This window comes from Drosophila willistoni, chromosome 3R (assembly GCF_018902025.1).
Source record: "Drosophila willistoni isolate 14030-0811.24 chromosome 3R, UCI_dwil_1.1, whole genome shotgun sequence".
NCBI lineage: Eukaryota > Metazoa > Arthropoda > Insecta > Diptera > Drosophilidae > Drosophila > Drosophila willistoni.
This window is the reverse complement of record NC_061086.1, coordinates 1,053,516-1,073,694: the sequence shown is the minus strand read 5'-3', so window position 1 is coordinate 1,073,694 and position 20,179 is coordinate 1,053,516. Positions and strand designations below refer to the sequence as shown.

The 20,179-nt window shown below is 36.6% G+C and overlaps 1 protein-coding gene across 1 annotated transcript; it reads right to left on the bottom strand.

The window, feature by feature from the left end:
• Nucleotides 1–100: 100 nt before the first annotated feature.
• Nucleotides 101–10,798, bottom strand: LOC6650069 (transcriptional activator cubitus interruptus). Its single transcript, XM_002072533.4, has 6 exons — nucleotides 10,051–10,798; nucleotides 4,810–5,183; nucleotides 4,145–4,755; nucleotides 3,519–4,004; nucleotides 3,286–3,450; nucleotides 101–3,230 (listed from the first exon to the last, which is right to left on the bottom strand). Exons 1-6 carry the CDS (start codon nucleotides 10,086–10,088, stop codon nucleotides 711–713), a joined length of 4,194 nt encoding a protein of 1,397 aa, XP_002072569.2. The 5' UTR covers nucleotides 10,089–10,798; the 3' UTR covers nucleotides 101–710.
• Nucleotides 10,799–20,179: the final 9,381 nt, after the last annotated feature.

Below are 20,179 nucleotides of genomic sequence, written 5' to 3'. Positions count from 1 at the left end.
ACGTCCAGACAATCAATTAAAAGTGTAGTTTGTATGTATTTCTTGAAATTCGTTAATTAACTTAGCGCTATTTATACCACATATGAAATCCAAAAATAAATTAAAGAAAGATTATTAAGTTTATTCAGTCCAACGATTACAAATCGGGTAACTTAATGTGGATCCTTTATGTAGACAAAAGCTTTTTATTAAGGACTTGTTGTTTTATTATACGAGCGAGAAGAATCATTTGAATGATTGGGAAGACAAACGCAATAGACATTTCTTATAGCGCTAGCTTAGCATATTAACCATTTCAGTAAATGGGTAATCGATAAATCTATATTTAAAATCTATGTTTAACTGTACCCATAAGAGTTTTTCTTATACTTGTATTTAGGAATAAGTACTTAAGCTCTTCCGTGTATAAAGAACATGTTGAATGGCAACTTCATTTGTTGTATGTAAGCATAAATAAATTGTAAATGAACTTTGTAAACTAAATAAACGGTAGTATGTGTTAATTTTGCCCCACCATTTCCAAGATAGAGTCGATCCTGAACTTCAGAGCTTTCGTAACTCTGTATATTCTCCATTGAATATGCATTGCATTGGATAGCAGGTTATTAAGAAAATTGGGTAAAACATGTTGTCTAGATTTTATACTATGTTTGTCAATACCATTTCAATGGCCAGTCGAGAATAGGGGAAATCTCTCTACACACTTTCTTTTACTGCATCATCTGCAAGTATCGGTTTTCTTCGAGAAGGGAACTCAACGAAGTAGTCATGTCATTGATAACCAAATTAGTGGCAGGATGCGGGTGTGTTGAGCTACTTACATCCGGCCACACAGCGTTGGGGTTGTTAATAGGGTTGTGCGGTGCTAACATACTGACAGAAGGGACGTTGGCAGGGGTGTTAGCGGTCTGCATCCAATTCTGACAACTTTGAACATACTCAAGGGTACGTTGGTATGTCTCAGATTGCATTGATGCAGTATTGGCGGTCGGCTGGTCCGGCTCAACGGTGGAAGCAGAAGCGCAGGCGGACAAATCCTTTGTCCTCGTCTTCATAACGCATTTATTTGCGCTTTGATGCGCTGCACTTGCCATTGGAATCGCGCATGTGGGGTTCATATTTATAGCGGGCGACATTTGAGACTGGCTTATGACACCACATTGAATTTCGTTTCCAGCATTTGCGGCACAGACACTTTCGTGGGGAGCAGCGGCGCTAGAAAGCTCTGTCAAACTAGTCATTGAGGAGTCGATTATATGATTCTGATTCTGAGTCGCTGTGTGATTTTTATGTTGGTCAATGTTAGAGTGTGACGGGCCTACTTGTGTATACATGGCTCGATCATTTTTTACTCTCTGTGCAAAGCTGCAGTGATTAGGATGCTGATGATAGGGTTCCCCAGGTGAGTAATAACTACCAAACGCCGATGCTGATGCCGACATTGCATAGTCCGGCTGCGAGGATAGGATGCGCCTTATATTTACTGCTCCGTTATTATTTGCTGAACTTATGCTCATAGGATTATTGACATTGGCTTCTTGGGTTAAAAGAAGATTCTCACTTTCGTTTTGGCTCGTGGGGTTGTCGGTGTCCCTTACCAAATTAAGGTATTGTAGCATCTCGTCTGGTAGAATTAGCTCTTCAACTTCATCAAGATTTACCTTCTCATTGGGATGCTGTTCAGTAGACTGGGTAGTGTTGGTTGTTATTGTTTCTAAGTCAGCGTTTCGTCGATTTTGTTGCAAATTATTTTGTGTAGTTTGACCAAATGGAACAGTCGGAGAAATAGGACCCGAAACATTTACGGCTGGACTAGCAGGTTCAGTCATTCGCTCAAAGTGCTGTTGATGCTGTGCTATAACTGGCTCGGATTGACGTCTAAAAGAACTGCTCTGCAAGGATGGATCTACTAGGTTGGCGTTATGAAGATGACTCCGAGCGAACGGTGACTCTACAATGCTCGGAATAGAAAACCGACCGCTTCCACTTTGACCAATTCTTTGCAACTGATGCTGATAATGGTTACTAACTTCTGTAGTTCCACTTTGTTGAAGACGCTTCAGATGCGTTGCAATCAGATGTGATGATGGTGGAGGTGGAAGGCTCGTATTACGAGACCCGAAATACGGGACGCCAGAGCATATAGTCCTGGTGCCACTCGAAGCGTCAGGCCCCATATCACTCGTATTCATTACAGATGTACCCATCCCACTTGCAGCAAAACAGACAGTCCCAGTACCATTCGACATTTGGCTGGAGCGACGGGAACAACCAGGCGATATGGGATCATACAGCGATGCGGATGCTGAAATACCATTGTAGGACGGTCCTGGACGCATTGTCGATATCGTGGACAACTGCGAAGATTGGCTACTGCGTCGGCTTTGCATACTGCAATAGTAGGTGCTGGCATTTGAGTTCTGACTGTCTCGTCGAAGTTGGGCCAAAGCCTGGGTTTGAGTATGTCCTGTCCCAAAGCTTCCGTTGGAAGGCGGTGGTCCAGAGCGAATGCTAATCTGCGTTTGCGTCTGTGTCTGCGGTTCAATCAAGTGTGATCCCGGCTCCATTTTTAGTTCGGTAATGCGTTGGTTAAGTTCGCTGATTCCAATCGCTCGATTACTTTCCGGTATATTACACAGCATTGAGCTGCTCGCATTAACACCCTTCGAGTGCAGGCGGCTGCGGAAACGCGGTCGCGCTGACGGCATGCCGACGGAGGCTCCGGCTGTACCTCCAGTTCCCATATTAACCATGGCACGTAAAACGATGGGAAGGTCAGCCGCATCAACATCATCGTCGCAGGTCCAGTCATCGTCCAACGTGATATTTTCTGTTGGCATATCGGTTGTCATTTCTTGACCGAAGGTTAAAAAGCAATCGGCTGCTGAGTTGGTACCTCCGGTTTCACCGTTAGACGGCACATGACGAGGCGAGTTGGCATCCGATTCGGATTTGACACTAGGACTGGACAAACCAATCATCTTACCCATGTGTAAGTCATCACTACATGGACTAGAGTCGATGTGATGCTCTTGTAAACTTTGACGGTTTTGAGACTGACCAACATCCCTCTCCAACCTCAGTCCCGAATTGGCATCATTCAAAGGCAAACCCTTATGCTTCTTGTTGGCATAAAACTCGGCTCCGTGTACGGTCTTCACATGTTTACGCAAAGAGCTGGGATCTGTGTATCTCTTTGTGCAACCGGGAGCTTTGCAGATATAAGGTTTCTGGAATCAAATAGAAATGTAATACTGAAAATATACGCAGATCGTTGAAATTTACCTCATTGCTGTGGGTACGGTTTTGATGTTTTGCTCGATCACTGGCATTGCTGAAGGCTTTGCTGCATCCGGGATATTCACAAGTGTACGGCTTCTCCCCAGTATGAGAGCGTAAATGGGTCTTCAGATTTTCCAGCCTCGAATACGCCTTGTAGCAACCTTCGAACTGAAAGCGGATGAAATGTATGTCAGAAGAATTGAACTCACGATTTAACGATTTATGATCGGACTTACCGTGCACTTATGGGGTTTTTCCCCAGTATGACGTCGCATATGCACAACCAACATGTACTGCGCCTTAAAAGGCTTTTCACCTCGAGAGCACTCCTCCCACCGACAAACAAACGCCTTTTTGTTTGTCTGAATGTGATCGTTGTTAATATGTTTTACTAACTCATCCTGAGTACCAAACTCAATGCCACAATTTCTCCAGTGGCAATTGGTCTCTATAAAATCACCTGGCTCATCTTTGATGTCCGTTGTGTCGGCAGTAGCGCAGTCGTATTCGTTAAGAGGAGTGGTTGCATAGCCTATCTGACCGTGGCCGTTCCCGTTTCCAGTCCCATTTGGATTCCCGCTGCCAGCATAAACTGCTCCTACATTAGCTTTAATCCGTGATCGTCGCTCCGATATATTTGCAGAAGCGCTATCTGCCTCTACTTGGGCTACGCTTTCCGACGTGGAAGATGGTTGTTCAAGGGGTTTGTTTTTGGACAAATTCTAGTTAATGAAAGAAACCATTGCCGTATTTTCAATTAACATGCATTAAATATGGTCTAAAATAATAATAGAAATACACTTTGTTTGCCTTTATAATTGTTGTGTATTCATATTAAGTAAGCACTAATAGCTTCACTCACCTTAATAGGGTTCTGTGTTAGAGAATCTTCTGCCACTACACTTGTTGTTGGTGATGCCGGCGCTTGACTGACCACTGTTAATTCTTTTGGATTACCATTTATTTGAGGGTTATTGAGGCTGAGGGCAGTCTGTTGGGGCGTCATTGGATACAGCAAGCCAGCACTGGCCCGCAATAGGTGAGCCTGAAGCTGTTGCAAATGAGGCGCCATCGTGGCGTTGGCATGGGGGGCCATGCTAGCCGATATATGTCCATAAGATCCACTGGCTGCACTACTGGCTCGCGACCCATTCATAATAGTGGCCAGCGAGTTTGGTGAAAATCGGATCATTGAATTGATATCAAAGGAATCGGAATAGGGAGATGAAGACAAAGCACGCTTGCGGCTAATGCTGGCTCGAATGCTACCGCCTCCAGGTCGAGGACTGGGGCCTAGGTTCCCATCAATACTGAAGTGGAAATCGGTGCTTGCCAGTGATCCCGCAACAGCTGCTGCTACCGCAGCATGATGTAGCTCACCCAAAGAGCCCATACCGCGCGCACCTAAATATTCACCAGAGCCTAATCCCAATCCGGCCAAGTGAAAAGCGGACGCGCAATTACCATAGGGGTCTGTAAATCATCATTATATAAATATGAAGTATTAAAATTTCAATCATCAAGTACCGTGATAGGATGCCGTAGGACTGCTACGTTGTAGGGAATAAAACTGTTCCATATACCCAGGGATTCTGTAAGCCGGATGAAAGTCATGTGGTTGTGGTTGCCCAGTTAAACCAACTCCGAGGCCATGAATATGCTGCGTCTGATGGTGATGTAAGTGTCCTGTAGCTGGATTATTTAGCAATGCTCCATTGCTAATGGGCGCAGAGGTGGCTTCCGATACCGATGTTTCCGACACCGAAGTAATTGGAACTGGGACTGAACTGCTCACATCTGTAGCATTGGTATGATTATTCAGAGGCGAGCTGGGTAAAACTGTTGCTGCAGCGGCGGCAGCTGCCGCCCTACGAGACGCCAAAAACTGCAGTTCTGAGTATCTGTAATTGTAAATTGTTCATGTAGTAGTGATTCTAGTAATACACTTTGCTCTCAAACTATCATGCAAATTTGCATACCGCTACAAGGCATATTTAAAAACGTCCTTTAAAAACTGAAGATTTCGTATTTTTACACTAATTTCTACCCAATTTAAAATTTCAATTAAGAGAAATGAGAAAATTATCTACTCTTATGTATAAAGATACATAAGTTTTTTAAAGAGTGTAACTAAGGGCAACTTGTAAAAAAAAACATGAAAAATGTTAATAAATCTCATCGTCACATAAAAGCTGAATCGCAAAACAATGCGACAATATTAGCGGTCTTTTATAAAAGCAGTCCCTTGTTGTTTGTGTGCGTGTTCGTATATACATATGTATGTATGTACTTATGTGTGTACATGAATTTGTTCATATGTATGTATATTAAAGATTATCCTTCTGACAAAAAAAAAACTTCGGCTATGTTTAGAAAAAGACAAGTCAGCTTTGATTTATTATAGTTGCATTAGCGCTGTTTTTGAAGTCTGGGCCCGGTTAAGTTAAAGTAATTAAGCGAAATAAACGTTATGTTTTTTGTTAAACATCCTTGTGAGTCTGAGTTTCATTAACCCTGACTTGGAATCCAATTGTTTATCAAGAGCTATATAAAAACCAAAGTAATAATCGAGGATAATGAAATGCCTTTTGTATTCGCACAATTAATTAGTGAAAAGGTTAATTACCTCGCGTACCATGACGATGTTTACTTTTATATTAATTCTTGCCTATTTCTATTATTCATACTAGACCAATAATAGTTTGAGTCTGGAAATTTTTGAAATAAATGCGATGTTAAGGTGCACCTTTGGATTACTAGTCTACGTCAAAGCAACCACTCGTTAGTCCATGAATAGTACTCAAACAGTGTGAAGTCAGTTATGGCTTAACGATCATGAGTCCAAATATTGTATTCATACAGCTTTCAAGCAGCCTTCCAGAATATATATGGCATCATTTACAATTGACCATCGCTTAAATTTATTCACATTAAAAATGGTGCTTGTACTTAAAAGGTAGATACAATCGAAAACAATTTGAAGCTTTCACTCTAAACTTTGTCTCGATTGACAGATATCATTCACAAATGAATAGGACTTGTTTTGTTCTTTGCATCGTTCGTTATTCTTGGTAATTTTTTCAAGTGTATTCACATACCATCAAACAAATAGCAAGCACGTATGTATGTGTCTATGAGCATTTATGTATCCATGTACATATAGATTTGGGTGTGCGTGTGTGTGTGTATCTATGTGTACATGAGACATAGTCCCATTGTACTGTGTGAGTAAGTTATAAAACTGGTTTCAACACACAGCAGCAACTCGAGTGAAATAAATGACGCCGACGCTTCAGCAGACGTAGTCTTCGATCCGAGGTAAAGGGAGAATGGGAATGAGCACGAAAGTAAAGCTCTTGATTGCGGTTGGTATTATTATACATATATCTGACCACGCTGAAGTCTCAATTAAGTTCGTTTAACGAAAGCTGAACATGAGCATTTTTTGAGACGGGAATGGGCAACCGAGATAGAGCACGCAGTCCCTGTTTCATCGCATATTGCCGATGTAGATACATACACATTTTATGTAGATATTGCCGTTGTGGCCAAAAAGTTTTGGAGACGCCAAATCGATCAATAACTGCACAAGATTTTTTAATAGGCATGGTCAATTCCAAAACCAAAAAGATCGTCAAGAAAATAATATCTGAATAGAATATAATTGAATTAAAATGCATTACTCAAAAATAGTTATATATTTGGCTTAGAAACACATTCAGTCTTCGTTCTGCTTTAACAGTTTCTCAAAATAGAATGAGATAATATAAAAGTTCTTGAAACATTACAATGACTCTGTTATTATATTGTACGATAAATTTGCAATAAAAATGAAACAATAATTTCGTTGTCCAGTTTTGAGTATACCGAAGAACTAATCAAAGAGGTCTATGAGTTCAATTGACATTCAGGGCTTAAAGGGTTTTTTAAAATTGGCATGCATTGTCTTTTATTGACTAAAAATTTTACTACTTTTTTTATTTCAATAAATCAAAATGGCCAAAATGGACACCATTTTTTATACCCTTGCAAAAGGGGTATATTAATTTTGGTCAGAAGTGTGCAACGCATAGAAGGAAGCATCTCCGACCATATAAAGTATATGTATTCTTGATCAGCATGACGAGACGAGTTCATATAGCCATGTCCGTCCGTCTGGATCAACGTAAACCACTCCTAGACCGTTAGAGCTACAGAGTTCCATGTAGGCTTGTATATACTGCAGGGGTTGTATATCTCGGATTCAGCCGGATCGGATCACTATATCATATAGCTCCCATACAAACGTCAATGTCACGAACAGTGACTTTTCTTAATAACTTCGTTATTTTCTGAGCTATTATCGTGAAATTAAATATTTTTGAATTTATTACACATATAAACGACTGTACCAAATTTGATAAAGATCGGGTGACTATATCAAATAGTGCCCATAGGACCGATCGGTCCAAAACAGTGACTTTTATCAACTTCGTTACTTTTGAAGCAATTGTCATAAAAATTTATATTTCTCAGTTTAGCATAACTATTAAAGGCTGTGCCAAATTTTATTAAGACAGGGCGACTATATCATATAGCTTCCATAGGAACAATCGGTGGTGAACAGTGACTTTGATAAATAACTTCGTTATTTCCCAAGCCGTTCTTTCGCAAACATTAGACCTTTTACATAAAAAACTTGCAAGGGTATACAAACTTTGACGCCTTTAAAGTTAGACCCGGCCCTCTGTTTTTTTTTTTTTAATCATGCAAGACGTCTTAAAAACATTTTTCCATGGTCATGACTTCGAAATATGCTAAGATTTATATAAAAAGTAATATAATAAAATGTTACATATACATAAAGATATATATTGGATTAAAATGACAAATGTTTTAAAAATTTAGCGACGTATTCTAGTTAGTTAAGCCAAAAACAGTTCTATCGGAATTTGTCTTTTTACTAATGCTATTTGTTTTAAACTTTGCGATTAAATAAAATTACTCAAATTTACTTGATCCACAATTATCTGTGTCTACACCTCCCAAATATTTTGATAATAGTGAGCAAACTCGAAGCTGCCATTATATTTCAAAATTAATATTTGGAATTAATTAATCCAGTAATGTATACATCCATGTTCTTAATCAGCATCCACAGCCGTTAAGTCTGTCATTCCGGCCGTAAAATAAAAGTCTTAAAGACTAAAAGAGGCATCCACTTTTTAACTATCATAATCAAATTTCACACAATACTTGTTATCAATAAAAATCAAAAACAGTATCAAAAAGACGGCATTGTCCAATGTCATTGTTACTATTAGCGACATAGCGTAAGCTAAATAAAATAAAGGATATATATTTTTGATCAGCATCAGCAGCCTAATTTGCAAATCGCGATTACATCCCGCAATTTTTCAACTAGTGTAATTATTTCAACACACTGTTATTTCTTATTAATATCCATTAACGTTCTTATTTTGAATAAACTTGGACTGAAAATAGCCAAATGCTTGTAAACGTTTTTCATTATGTAATTTGTGAGAGCGGAATTGGCCGTTGGCGGCGCTAGTGTGCCCCGCGCTTGTGTAAGAGTGAACGAGATATCATGTGTTGGCTATGCAGCATGTACAAAGAATTTTTTAAGAATTTGTATAAATTAAAAAAACTTGACTTGTGACTTCACTTGTTGCATGGTATACCAAACTCGGCGAGACGACTTACTTCATTTTATTTAAAATTTAATTAGTGAAAATTATGACACAAACTGTCGATTGTTAGTTCGTTTTTCAAAATATTTTGCTTTAAACTGCTTCTAGTTTTTTCCAATTATGAAATATCATTGATCAGCAGAAATGGAACCGCTTTATAATCTGACTTGCAATGTATGAAGGTATTTAGCCCGAATTTCGTTGATAACTTCGCCGCTTAGGTAATGATTACTTGGTAGACAGTATCGATTCCAGACCCATACATTTCTCGATTACAACATAGGTTAAATTTACTTTAATATAGGCATGTCCGCTTTACACCGTCAATTTGCCTAGAACATAGATTACAGTAAAAAATCACACACACCATCCACGTATTTTTAAAAAAAAGTAAGTCAAAATGTGATTCCTTACTGTTAATAGAAATCAAACTGAAATGTGATCTCTTACCAACCTCCTTACAACTGTTGACATGTAATTAATATAGTAATCACTTCCTAATCTACTGAAACTGACGGAAAATCAGGAAATTTTTCATCAGTGCTTACAAGAATCGAAAGTTTCATCAAGACACAAAACGTAAGCAAGTCATTGATTCAAAATTTATAAAAACTGTGTGACTTATAAAAAAAAAATTTGTTTTAACATTTGATTAGTAATTATTACACGTACGTAATACGTTTTAAATACAATAACTGGATTCCGATTATATTTAATTGTCCATATAAACACTTGGAACTGGAACTTTAAAAGCAAGAGTTATTCAATTTCAAATCTGAATTAATTCCGTGTATATGTCTGTACTCAGATCAAATCAAGGTAAAACAATGATGTCATGAGTTTATGTCCTGTTTTATCTGTACAAGAGACATCTAATGTAAGTGTATGGATTTGTATCCATTTTCCATAAGTGTTTTCGAAACATAACTATGACTGATGAATCAAAGAGCCTTTCCCCGCCTTGATTTTCAAACATTTAAATACATGAAATATGTGTACCTAGGTGCAAGACTAAAGGGCCATTAATTGTAATACGGTAAGGTAAAGATGCTTAGATTTCATGACAAAATTTACTTACGCAAGGGGAAAATAAGTTGGTAGGGCATATGCGTCCATGTCTGTGTTTCCGAACTTTTGTGTAGTTTGAGTGCAAGTAATTCTGTTGAGTTCTCAGAACACATATGTTAAATGGGTGTCTCTATGGTACTCCAGTGTCCATTTTGGTTGTCATTTGCCGACGGCACTGCAGTATTTAGTATTCGGTACGTTCATGGCGATACATCACGGACATCGCGTTTTGATAATAATGATCGTTAAAAGATCGAGAACATTATTGTTAAAGAAGTGTCTACGAAAATAAGTCTTATTTTTATATGCGTATAACTTTTAACTCGAATGCGCAGACTAACAGTAATACAATTATCTAAACATTTACGCGGATAGGAAGAACTTCATTAGAATTTCATTATTTTTAGCACTTTTATTTTCAGTGTTGCGATCGGGGGTGAAGATGAAATACACATGTGCACATTCGGTATAGCTATGTATGTATATATGTACATACATATATGAATTCGTATGTATTTAGGAACATTTATTCACAAATTGATCAGTTTAAGTATTATAAGTTTCATTTTGTTATAACTAAAAGAGTAAGAGAGGTCAAACGCACGCACTTTTTTCCGCGAATTAAGCATGACCCGAAATTAATCGCTTAATTTGTACTAACTTGCAAGGCAACAAAAATAAATTAAGTGTGACAAAGTCAATAACGGGCGTATTTGTGCGTCTTGCTCCCGTGTTTCTTGCGAGTTGACTGAGTCTTGAATGCTTCGCTTACTTCAGCTGGAGCAACGCAAACACAGATACAGACACACACAACATCAGGGACAGTGTATGTGTGCATGTGTGTGTCTGCGACTGTGTGTGTGGATACAGACACAAGTGTACGATAGTCACAGGTCACGATCCGTTCGCTATCGCCACTCAACTTGAAGGCGGGAAGATCGAAGATGGCATACCACTACTGCTTCACTAGACACACATACACTGTCCCTAATGTTGTGTGTGTCTGCCTGTTGTTCTCACTTCCAGTACTGCCGTTTTGGCTATTATATGGCTTGTATCTTTTTTTTTGGCTTGGGATCCTATAAAACCTGAAACTTTGCTCAAAAGCAGGTACATGGATGCAGAGATATATCTGCATTTATACAAAATAACATATACACATACAAATGTAAGAGAGCACATAGATACATACATACATAGTCAGCCCAATCTCAACAACTTGATTCTTGTTATTGTTATGCAGCAGACGTTCGATCAGACGCACCCACAATGAGCGCTCACTTGCTCTCCAGACGCTCTCTTCTGCTCATTGGTGTGAGTGTGCGGGTGCCTCTATGGAATCTGTATACCTTTGCCCAATTATTGCAACAAAATGCTCGTTTTATAAAGAAATTACTCGGCTGCATCCGGGTTTGGATTTAATTCTTAATAGCTAGTGTATGTGATTTGCAGGAAAAAGTAAAATGAACGCTTTCCCTTATAATTTATTGTTATTTGTAGGGTACTGTATACATGTTTTTAGATATCACGTCGATTTTTCATGTAAATTTAGTTATCTCAGCATTTTTAATTGTCAAGCATTCCCAAATAAGAAAAATTTCATCCCCGAAAACCGCCTCTTAACCGGTAAAATTTTGATATTCAAGAACAAGAACCTCCTACAACAAAATAACGGCCTCCTCCACAAAATACCGCAAGTTTCATGTAAAACATTTAAGTCCTTTTATGAACTTGTTGAGGATTAAAAATAGGTGTTAAATTTTCGTGAAACGATAGCTAAACGAATTCTGCGACTTTTAACCTATAACAAATACTGTCCTCACCATACACATGTACATACATACGTAGGATTTATGTACAAATATGTATCTACATATGTACATATGTACTGTATACATATGTGTACATACATACATACATTCATACTGAGAATTATGTAGACAAAGTCAAAACCAACAATAAATATTTGCCGTAGCCAGCCCAAAATGCAGTAGGTGCTTTTTAACTTACAGTGCAACGGAAAGGGCAGAGCAAAGAGTTCGACACAACTATTTGAGGGCTAAGTGTTTGGTTAAGAAAATATAGCAAATTAGCGATTTGCCTATGCCACACGTATGTACAGTGTAAATTTACAAATACACATTTGTCAATAGTGGGACAAAATAAAACGATATGGGAATGTTTAATGTATGGATGTATGTATATGTTATGTATCCGAGAGAAAGGGCTACTTAATACATACCCAATGCATATGTATATGTGCACCAAAAATCGCATCTTTGTGTTTTGGCAGTAATTACTCAATGAATTTTTAGACATTGATTGTTGCTCGTAATAGTCAAAATTATAGTTATGCAATTTATGTAATTAAAAATGTTTATATGTACATATATGTAACAGCCGTAGATGTATGTTTACTTTTTGCTGCTGCTCCTTGTTCATACCATGCACCCATAGGTTAAATGCTATAGGAAGAAAACTTTTCCGACCGCATAAAATCTATATATTTTTCTTCAACAGAGGAATCGATCTACCTACATACACACATATGTACATATGTATGTCTGTCCACGGAGTGGAAAACAAGGAGTGAAAAACTCTTGGAGTGAGCGAGGTAGTATATCCTTGCTATGCAGCCAATAAAAATACCTTTTTATACATTTACTTGGCTTTATAAATTTAAAACAGTTATTTCACTCGGTTCATGTTTTAGCTAAGTGTGCAAGACGACTTATTTCATTTTCCTACATAATGATTAGTGAATTGAACCATAACCAACCGCCACTCGGAACTCTATTTGAGACATCAAGGAGACACTTTCACATTTACGGTATAGTGTGCTTAGAGCGGTCCACTATGGATAGTTCGATCTCTTAGTGCTTGTAGGAACTTATCAAGATTAAATACCAAAAAAGTACCTATTTTATTTATAGTACGGGTCCGAAAAGCTTCCCTCTGCCCGTTAGATACATTTTGTATTTTCAAAAAATCATGAAAAATTACCTTTTGTGGGCGCTTTTTATAACCTTCCAAAAAGGGTATATAAATTTTGTTCAGAAGTGTGCAACGCATAGAAGGATGCATCTCCGATCATATAAAGTATATATATTCTTGATCAGCATGACGAGACGAGTTCAAATAGTCATGTCCGTCCGTCTGTCTGGATCAACGCAAACTCCTCCCAGGCCGTTAAACCTACATAAAATTTTTTTTTTTGGATGCAGCCGGATCGGACAACTATGTCAAATAGCTCCCATACAAACGGCAATGTCACGAACAGTGCTTTTCTGAATTACTTTGGTATTTTCTCAACATTCATCGTGAAATTTTAATATTAGTGAATTTATTACACCTAAAAACGAGTGTGCGAAATTTGAGCAAGATCCCGTGACTATATCATATAGCCCTCATAGGAACGATCGGTCGAAAACAGTGACTTTTGTCAATAACTTCGTTGCTTTTAAACAAATTGTCATACAAATTTACGTTTCTCAGTTTAAAGTTTTAGTGCTAAATTTTTTCAATATCGGATGACTATAAGTATCATAGGAACAATCGTAACAACAAATTCCACTTTGACGGATATAGGTAGGGAAAGAGAAACAAAAAACTTGCAAGGGTATTCTAACTTTGACGCAGTCGAAGTTATACCTAAGGTCGCCTTAAAAAAAAGTTAGCGTTTTCTTTTCGTCCCATTAATTTATATACCAAGCTATATGATCTTGATAAAGTATGGCAGTCATTAACAGATATATAAAACTGAAGAAAAGTCAGTGTTTGTGACTTTGCCGTTTGTATGGGAGCTACATGAAATAGTGGTCCGATCCGGCTGAATCCGAAATAACAACCGGTACAGTATATACCTACATGTTAAATTTCAGCTCTGGAGCTTCTACGGTCTAGAAGCAGTTTGCTCTGATCCAGTCGGACATACGGACGCACACGTTTATATGAACTCGTCTCGTCGTGCAGATCAATAATATGTTTACCGTTTCAGCGGAAACAAAATGCATTTAAAATTAAAAGAGTCTCAAAAATTAAAGACAATGTTGATTACTTTACATTCTGTTCTGCCCTTCTATCTCCTGTAGTCTTGAAGATCTTTGTGATCCACTAAGTACATACATACATATGTACACTTCTTGAAGTCGGAAAAGCTTCCGTCTGACTGTCGTGCAGTCAATTCAAATTTCGACAGTAAATATACTTTTTTGATCCGCATTACGAGGCTAGCTCAGTATCATATACCCGACCATAAATCATAGGTAGTTTTGTATGTTCTTACCAAAAGCCTGGCAGTTCATTGACAGTTTCATTAAAGGGGTAAAGCACAAGAATATACCTCTCTTTTTATACAATATACCCATAGGGTGAAATGGTATATTAAAGTCGCCAAAATGTATGTAACAGGCGGAAGGAAGCGTTTACGACCCGAATAAGTATATATATTCTTAATCAGCATCAACAGGCGAGACGATTTAGCCATGTCCGTCTGTCCGACCGTACGTCTGTATGAACACGCAGATTTCGGTGACCATAAGAGCTAGAGCCACCAAATTTGGTATGTAGACTCGTGTAGTAGGTTAATGTATAGAATTAATTTAAAGTTTGGCCACGCCCCCTTGCGGCCCCCTGAATTTACATAAAACTGTTTTTCTTAAAAAGCTAGAAACATCAACTTCTGTATATACATAAATTCGTTAAGTAAGCCCGGAGATACTAATTGTTCAAAGTTTTTGCCCCGCCCCCTTCCGCCCACGCAAATTTAATTACACAGATTTTCTCGAAGACTAACAAAGCTAAGGTCACCAAATTTAGTACGTAGATTTGTTTAGTAAGCGCGCAAAATATTTTAATATTTTGCACCCGCCCACTTCTGCCTCCATAATTTAGAAAAAACCGATTTCCAGCTGCAATTTTTTGACTACCACAATCAAATTCGGCAGACAATTAATTTAATTAATCTTATCCATTTCTACTAAACTACCAAATTTGATTGAAATCGGACAAGAAACATGCAAAATATGCGTATTAACGTAATTTACTGCGCGGTCCATAACGGCAGAATTGGCCGTTGGCTAGTTGCGGCGCTAGAGTGCTCATATGTTTGTAGAGTGAGCGAGATAGCATATGGTATGAGGCATGTAAAAACAATTTAACAATTTGGCTTTCAAAATTTAAAATATTTGTTTCTCCTGGTGCATGGAATACCCAAGTCGGCAAGTTGAAATATTTGTTTTACTGGTGTATGGTATACCTAAGTCGGCGAGACGACTTACTTACTTCATTTGAAACAGCAATGATGCTAAGGACACTGGTAATGATAAAGTATTTCGGTCAAAATGAATTTGCCAAACCATATACATATAAGCTTAATATCTTCGATCAAAGAAGATTTTTTTCGGCAAGTTGAAATATTTGTTTTACTGGTGTATGGTATACCTAAGTCGGCGAGACGACTTACTTACTTCATTTGAAACAGCAATGATGCTAAGGACACTGGTAATGATAAAGTATTTCGGTCAAAATGAATTTGCCAAACCATATACATATAAGCTTAATATCTTCGATCAAAGAAGATTTTGATTTCAAATTGTTGGTTAACTCAAATATGTATATTATACATAAATAGGACTGAATTAGTACGTTGCCCTGACTGGTGACAATTTCAAAATATGTGATTGTGATCGCATAACACCCCGTCCCAAAAAAATAAAATTAAAAATTTTTTTTTTTAATATCATTAGCATTCAATGCCAATGAAAAATTTTTCATTACTTTTCATTTTCAATGCCAATAAAAAAAATTTTGATTAAAATTTTTTTTTCAATGCCAATGAAAATCGATATCATTAGAATTACTTTTTTTAATGCAAATGAAAAAAGTTTCATTAGCATTTTTTTTTTCTCAATCCTAATGAAAAAGTAATGGTAATGCTTCAAGGCACAACTCTGGTACCACGATTGGACGATTATTGACTACAATTCAGCAAAATGTTATTGATAATAATTCCCTGAGTTAAATAAATTTAACTATCCCCAAAAATTTTCAATAAATTCTACAAATTCAAAAAGAACAGTTTCGACGGAAATACTTCCTATAACGTGTTACACATTTACTAAAATTTCCACATGTAAATATGCGTGAGTTTCAAATCAAAATTAAATTTGCCATATAATCTGTTCAAAAACAGTGCAAATTTGTACATAAATTATAAGAAACAACGTTGAAAAATAAATACGATGTTTCCGTGTTACTATGTACAAATGTACATATACATTTGTATGTACATATGTACATACATATACATATAACGCCGATTGAAAGTCTTCACATACATAAGCACATATGTATGTACATATATATATACATATATGTATACACTCCCCACTTATACATGTAAAAGTTAGTGTAGATCTGTGTGTGACTTTATCTGTATCTGCATAGTACCTGCAGACACAGGCTCAGAGATTTGTCAAAGTAGAGGTAGTCGTAGTCAGCGGACATCGGTGTGCCCCTCGGTAACCTGTGGCGAGACGACCTCGGCGTATTCTTAAAAAATCACCAGCAAAGAGAATCTTTAAAGCCGAATTAAAACTCGAACTCGAGCTCGATAAATGTGCCCGGTCTGCTTCTTTTGCTCTTCCTGAGTACACAGCGGGATCGGAAATGGGACTGAGACTCAAAATACGCTTGCTGGGCGCGTTCTTCTCATTATGTGCCTTTTGTAATTTAACGTCTTATTCAAGTCATTTCAAAGTTTTTTATACTCTTCCAGAGGGAAAAATAAAGTTCATTAGTTGTTTGTAACGCAGAAAAGCCGTTTTCACTTGACATATTTATGTATATGCATACATATGTACATAGGCCTTACTGAGAGAAACATTTTCGCTTTTTACAACCGAAATCCTTTCAAAAGTTTTTTAAACCATAACACATACATACGTACATAAGTATGAATTTAAAACTACAACATTTTTGAGGACCACATGGTCTGCCCTTTCACCCCTTTCAGAAGGGTTTTCTTTTTCGTGGGACTTATAGTATCCAAATTCAAAAAGAGAGTAAAACATGGTCAATAACTAGCAAGGGTATACACAAGTTGGCACGGTGCTTCTTTGTTATGGTATATCTCTATGAAATGGACGAGAACAAGAAGCCGACTCCGATGCCAATGCATGGGCAGTGGAACTGAAGAAAGGCACACACACAAACACACAATACATAAACACGCGCACACAAGATCATGCACACATTCTTATTTTATGAGGGGAACTTTCTTGGAAATAACATAAAACCAGATATACACATACATATCTATTTAGGTATGTATATATGAGTATGTTTGTATGTAGGTAGAGACGTCTGCATCTGTACGTTTTTGCATCTGCAGTGCGACAAGATAAATGAAAATATCTCAAAAAAATACGAACTGCATCCGTGGCACACTCGTCCGATCTGTAATGGTCCGAAAAGAAGTTTTATACCCTGTTCCCTTACTTATTAACCTTCGACAAAAAATGTACAAATGTACATACATATGTATGTATACATTGTATATTACATATGTATGTATATATGTCTTACTTATGTACATACTGACAATCATTAAACTGCAGTGTACAAACGTACATACATATGTATATGTACATACATATGCATGCATGCATGTACGCCACGCTTTCTAAAAAGTTTACTACATAAATTAGTACATATGTACATACATATGTACACTAATTGCTCCATACACTAATTTCAAAATTGTATATTTAGAGTATATATACATGTACATATGTATATATTATTAAAAACTTGGAAAAATTATGTTCTATTGTTATTAACTGTTTTATTATAAAATAAAGCTATATACATATGTGTGTATGTTAAGTAAGTAAATTTAATGGTTTATTATGTAAATTCATACGTCAAATTACATAAGTATGTACATATGGATACAAAGAATGCGTACTTTATGTTTAGCTTCAAACCAGTCTTCCATTTTATGAAAACTAACTGATTGCGTTTGTACCCTGTTATTTTTGTTGTTGAACCCAATCCCAATGACTTTATTTTCAACGTTGCCTGAGTTCGAACCCGAACCAATTTAAGGGCTTAATTAGTCAGCACATCAACTGAAAGAAGACGCATAAAAGAAAAACAGAATTCACCTTGGAGTTTGTCGGGACACACACACACCCGCCCGTTTTAAAATCCAGTTTTTAAGTATTGCACACTGGTGCCAAATAAAATATCTTCCTCCAAATATATCGATCTCGATAAATTTCAAAATAATATTTCAATCAAATTCAGCAAAAATGTTAGCAAAGTTAATATAATTCCCTAGTCAAAATAAGGACTTATGTACATAAAACACATGTACATATGTATTTTTGAAGTATAAATGCCAAAACTACTTTGTTCCCTTAGTGGGCAATAACATAATATATCTTCCGAAAGTTTCGTTGTACGTATAAATGTACATACATATGTATGTACATATGTACTTTTCTTAAAAGCGACAACTAAATTCGTTCGATCTCTCAATGTCTCAACATTCGTTGAAGCCCCAGTCAATGACAGGGGCGAAATTACGGGGGTGTGCTCAAGTTGTAAGGAGATCCACCCATATTTCCTCAATTTAAAAAAAATTTGTATGTAAGCACATTCTACAAAATTCAGGTGTTCTTGTTTGTGACACAATTGAGACCCCTACCCATATTGTCGTGCCAAAGGGACGCCACTGTTCTCCACGGCATCAGTTTGCTGTCGCTGCTTGCTGATGAAGACATTATTATTTATAAGGCCGAGCATAGTGGCCTGTTGCGTGTGTTTCAGATTCTGTGCATTGGCTCTGCTTCAGCAACAGAAATACACAGTTCCGATCGTATCATCTCCTCCCATCATTTCACGCACATCTACACATATACATACATATGTACATATGGATGTACATATACTATCTGACAAACAGCCATTCACGTAAAAGTACACTTAGAAAAACCAAACGAAACAATCTATGTATAAAATTCGTGAAAATTGTGTTCTTTTGTATGGACATACACATGTTGGATCTATGTATGTATGTATGTACACACATGCATAAATAACTTTCTTCTTTTAATGGGTATTTCCACAATATGGTTTTCCAATATTTCCTTGCTTTGAAAGCTCAATGCATTTAAAATGTACATATGTACGTACGTACATACATTTGTATGTACTTATGCATATTTATACATATTTATTTTTCTTAGAAATGTTCTTAGATACATACATACAGATATATATACATATGTACATACATATTTATGTAAGTTGAAGAAAACTATTATGTACACACACAGTAACCATTTCGCAATCTCATCCCGCGTAAGTATATCTTTGTACATATGTATATACATATATACAAATATACGCATATACATACATAAACATACTAGTATATACATACATATATCAGGGATCACGTTTCAGACGTTTTATACCGAAAGTGTCTTGGGTTTTAACCAAAATATCTGCAAAGAATAGTGAACATCGTTTTGGATTCAAAGAATTTGCAAAAAATTAATAGTACATACATATGTACATATGTACATACATATTTACATACTTAGACACATATATAAATCCTTATGTTTGTACATATGTATATAATTCTCTTTGTATGTATGTATGTATTGTGCAACAAAGAGAATTGTTTCCCTTATTTACATATGTACATCTAATGTTTTAGCAATATAGAAAAATGTGACCATGTTAATAACTTAGGTTAAAATATATAATATAATTACATATGTAAATTAATATAAAAATCTATTATATACAAATTTAAAGTAACATAAATATACATACATACATATGTATTTAAATATATATGTACAAGTGTATGTACATATGTATGTTAAATCTTAAATTTTTTGTCGTAATTCGGTTGTGGTTCATATATGTATGTAATCATCAAATTGAAAGATTTTAAATAAAAAATAAATAATTTGTAGTAAATGTAAAAATTCCTAATTTTGGGAAATAAATAATTTTTAAATAGATAAATTCCGTGGCTTATGAACTGAACTGCTAAACGAAGCAATTTTATATCTAAATTAAGACATTCTTCGTGATCGTTCTCGATGAAGTATTCA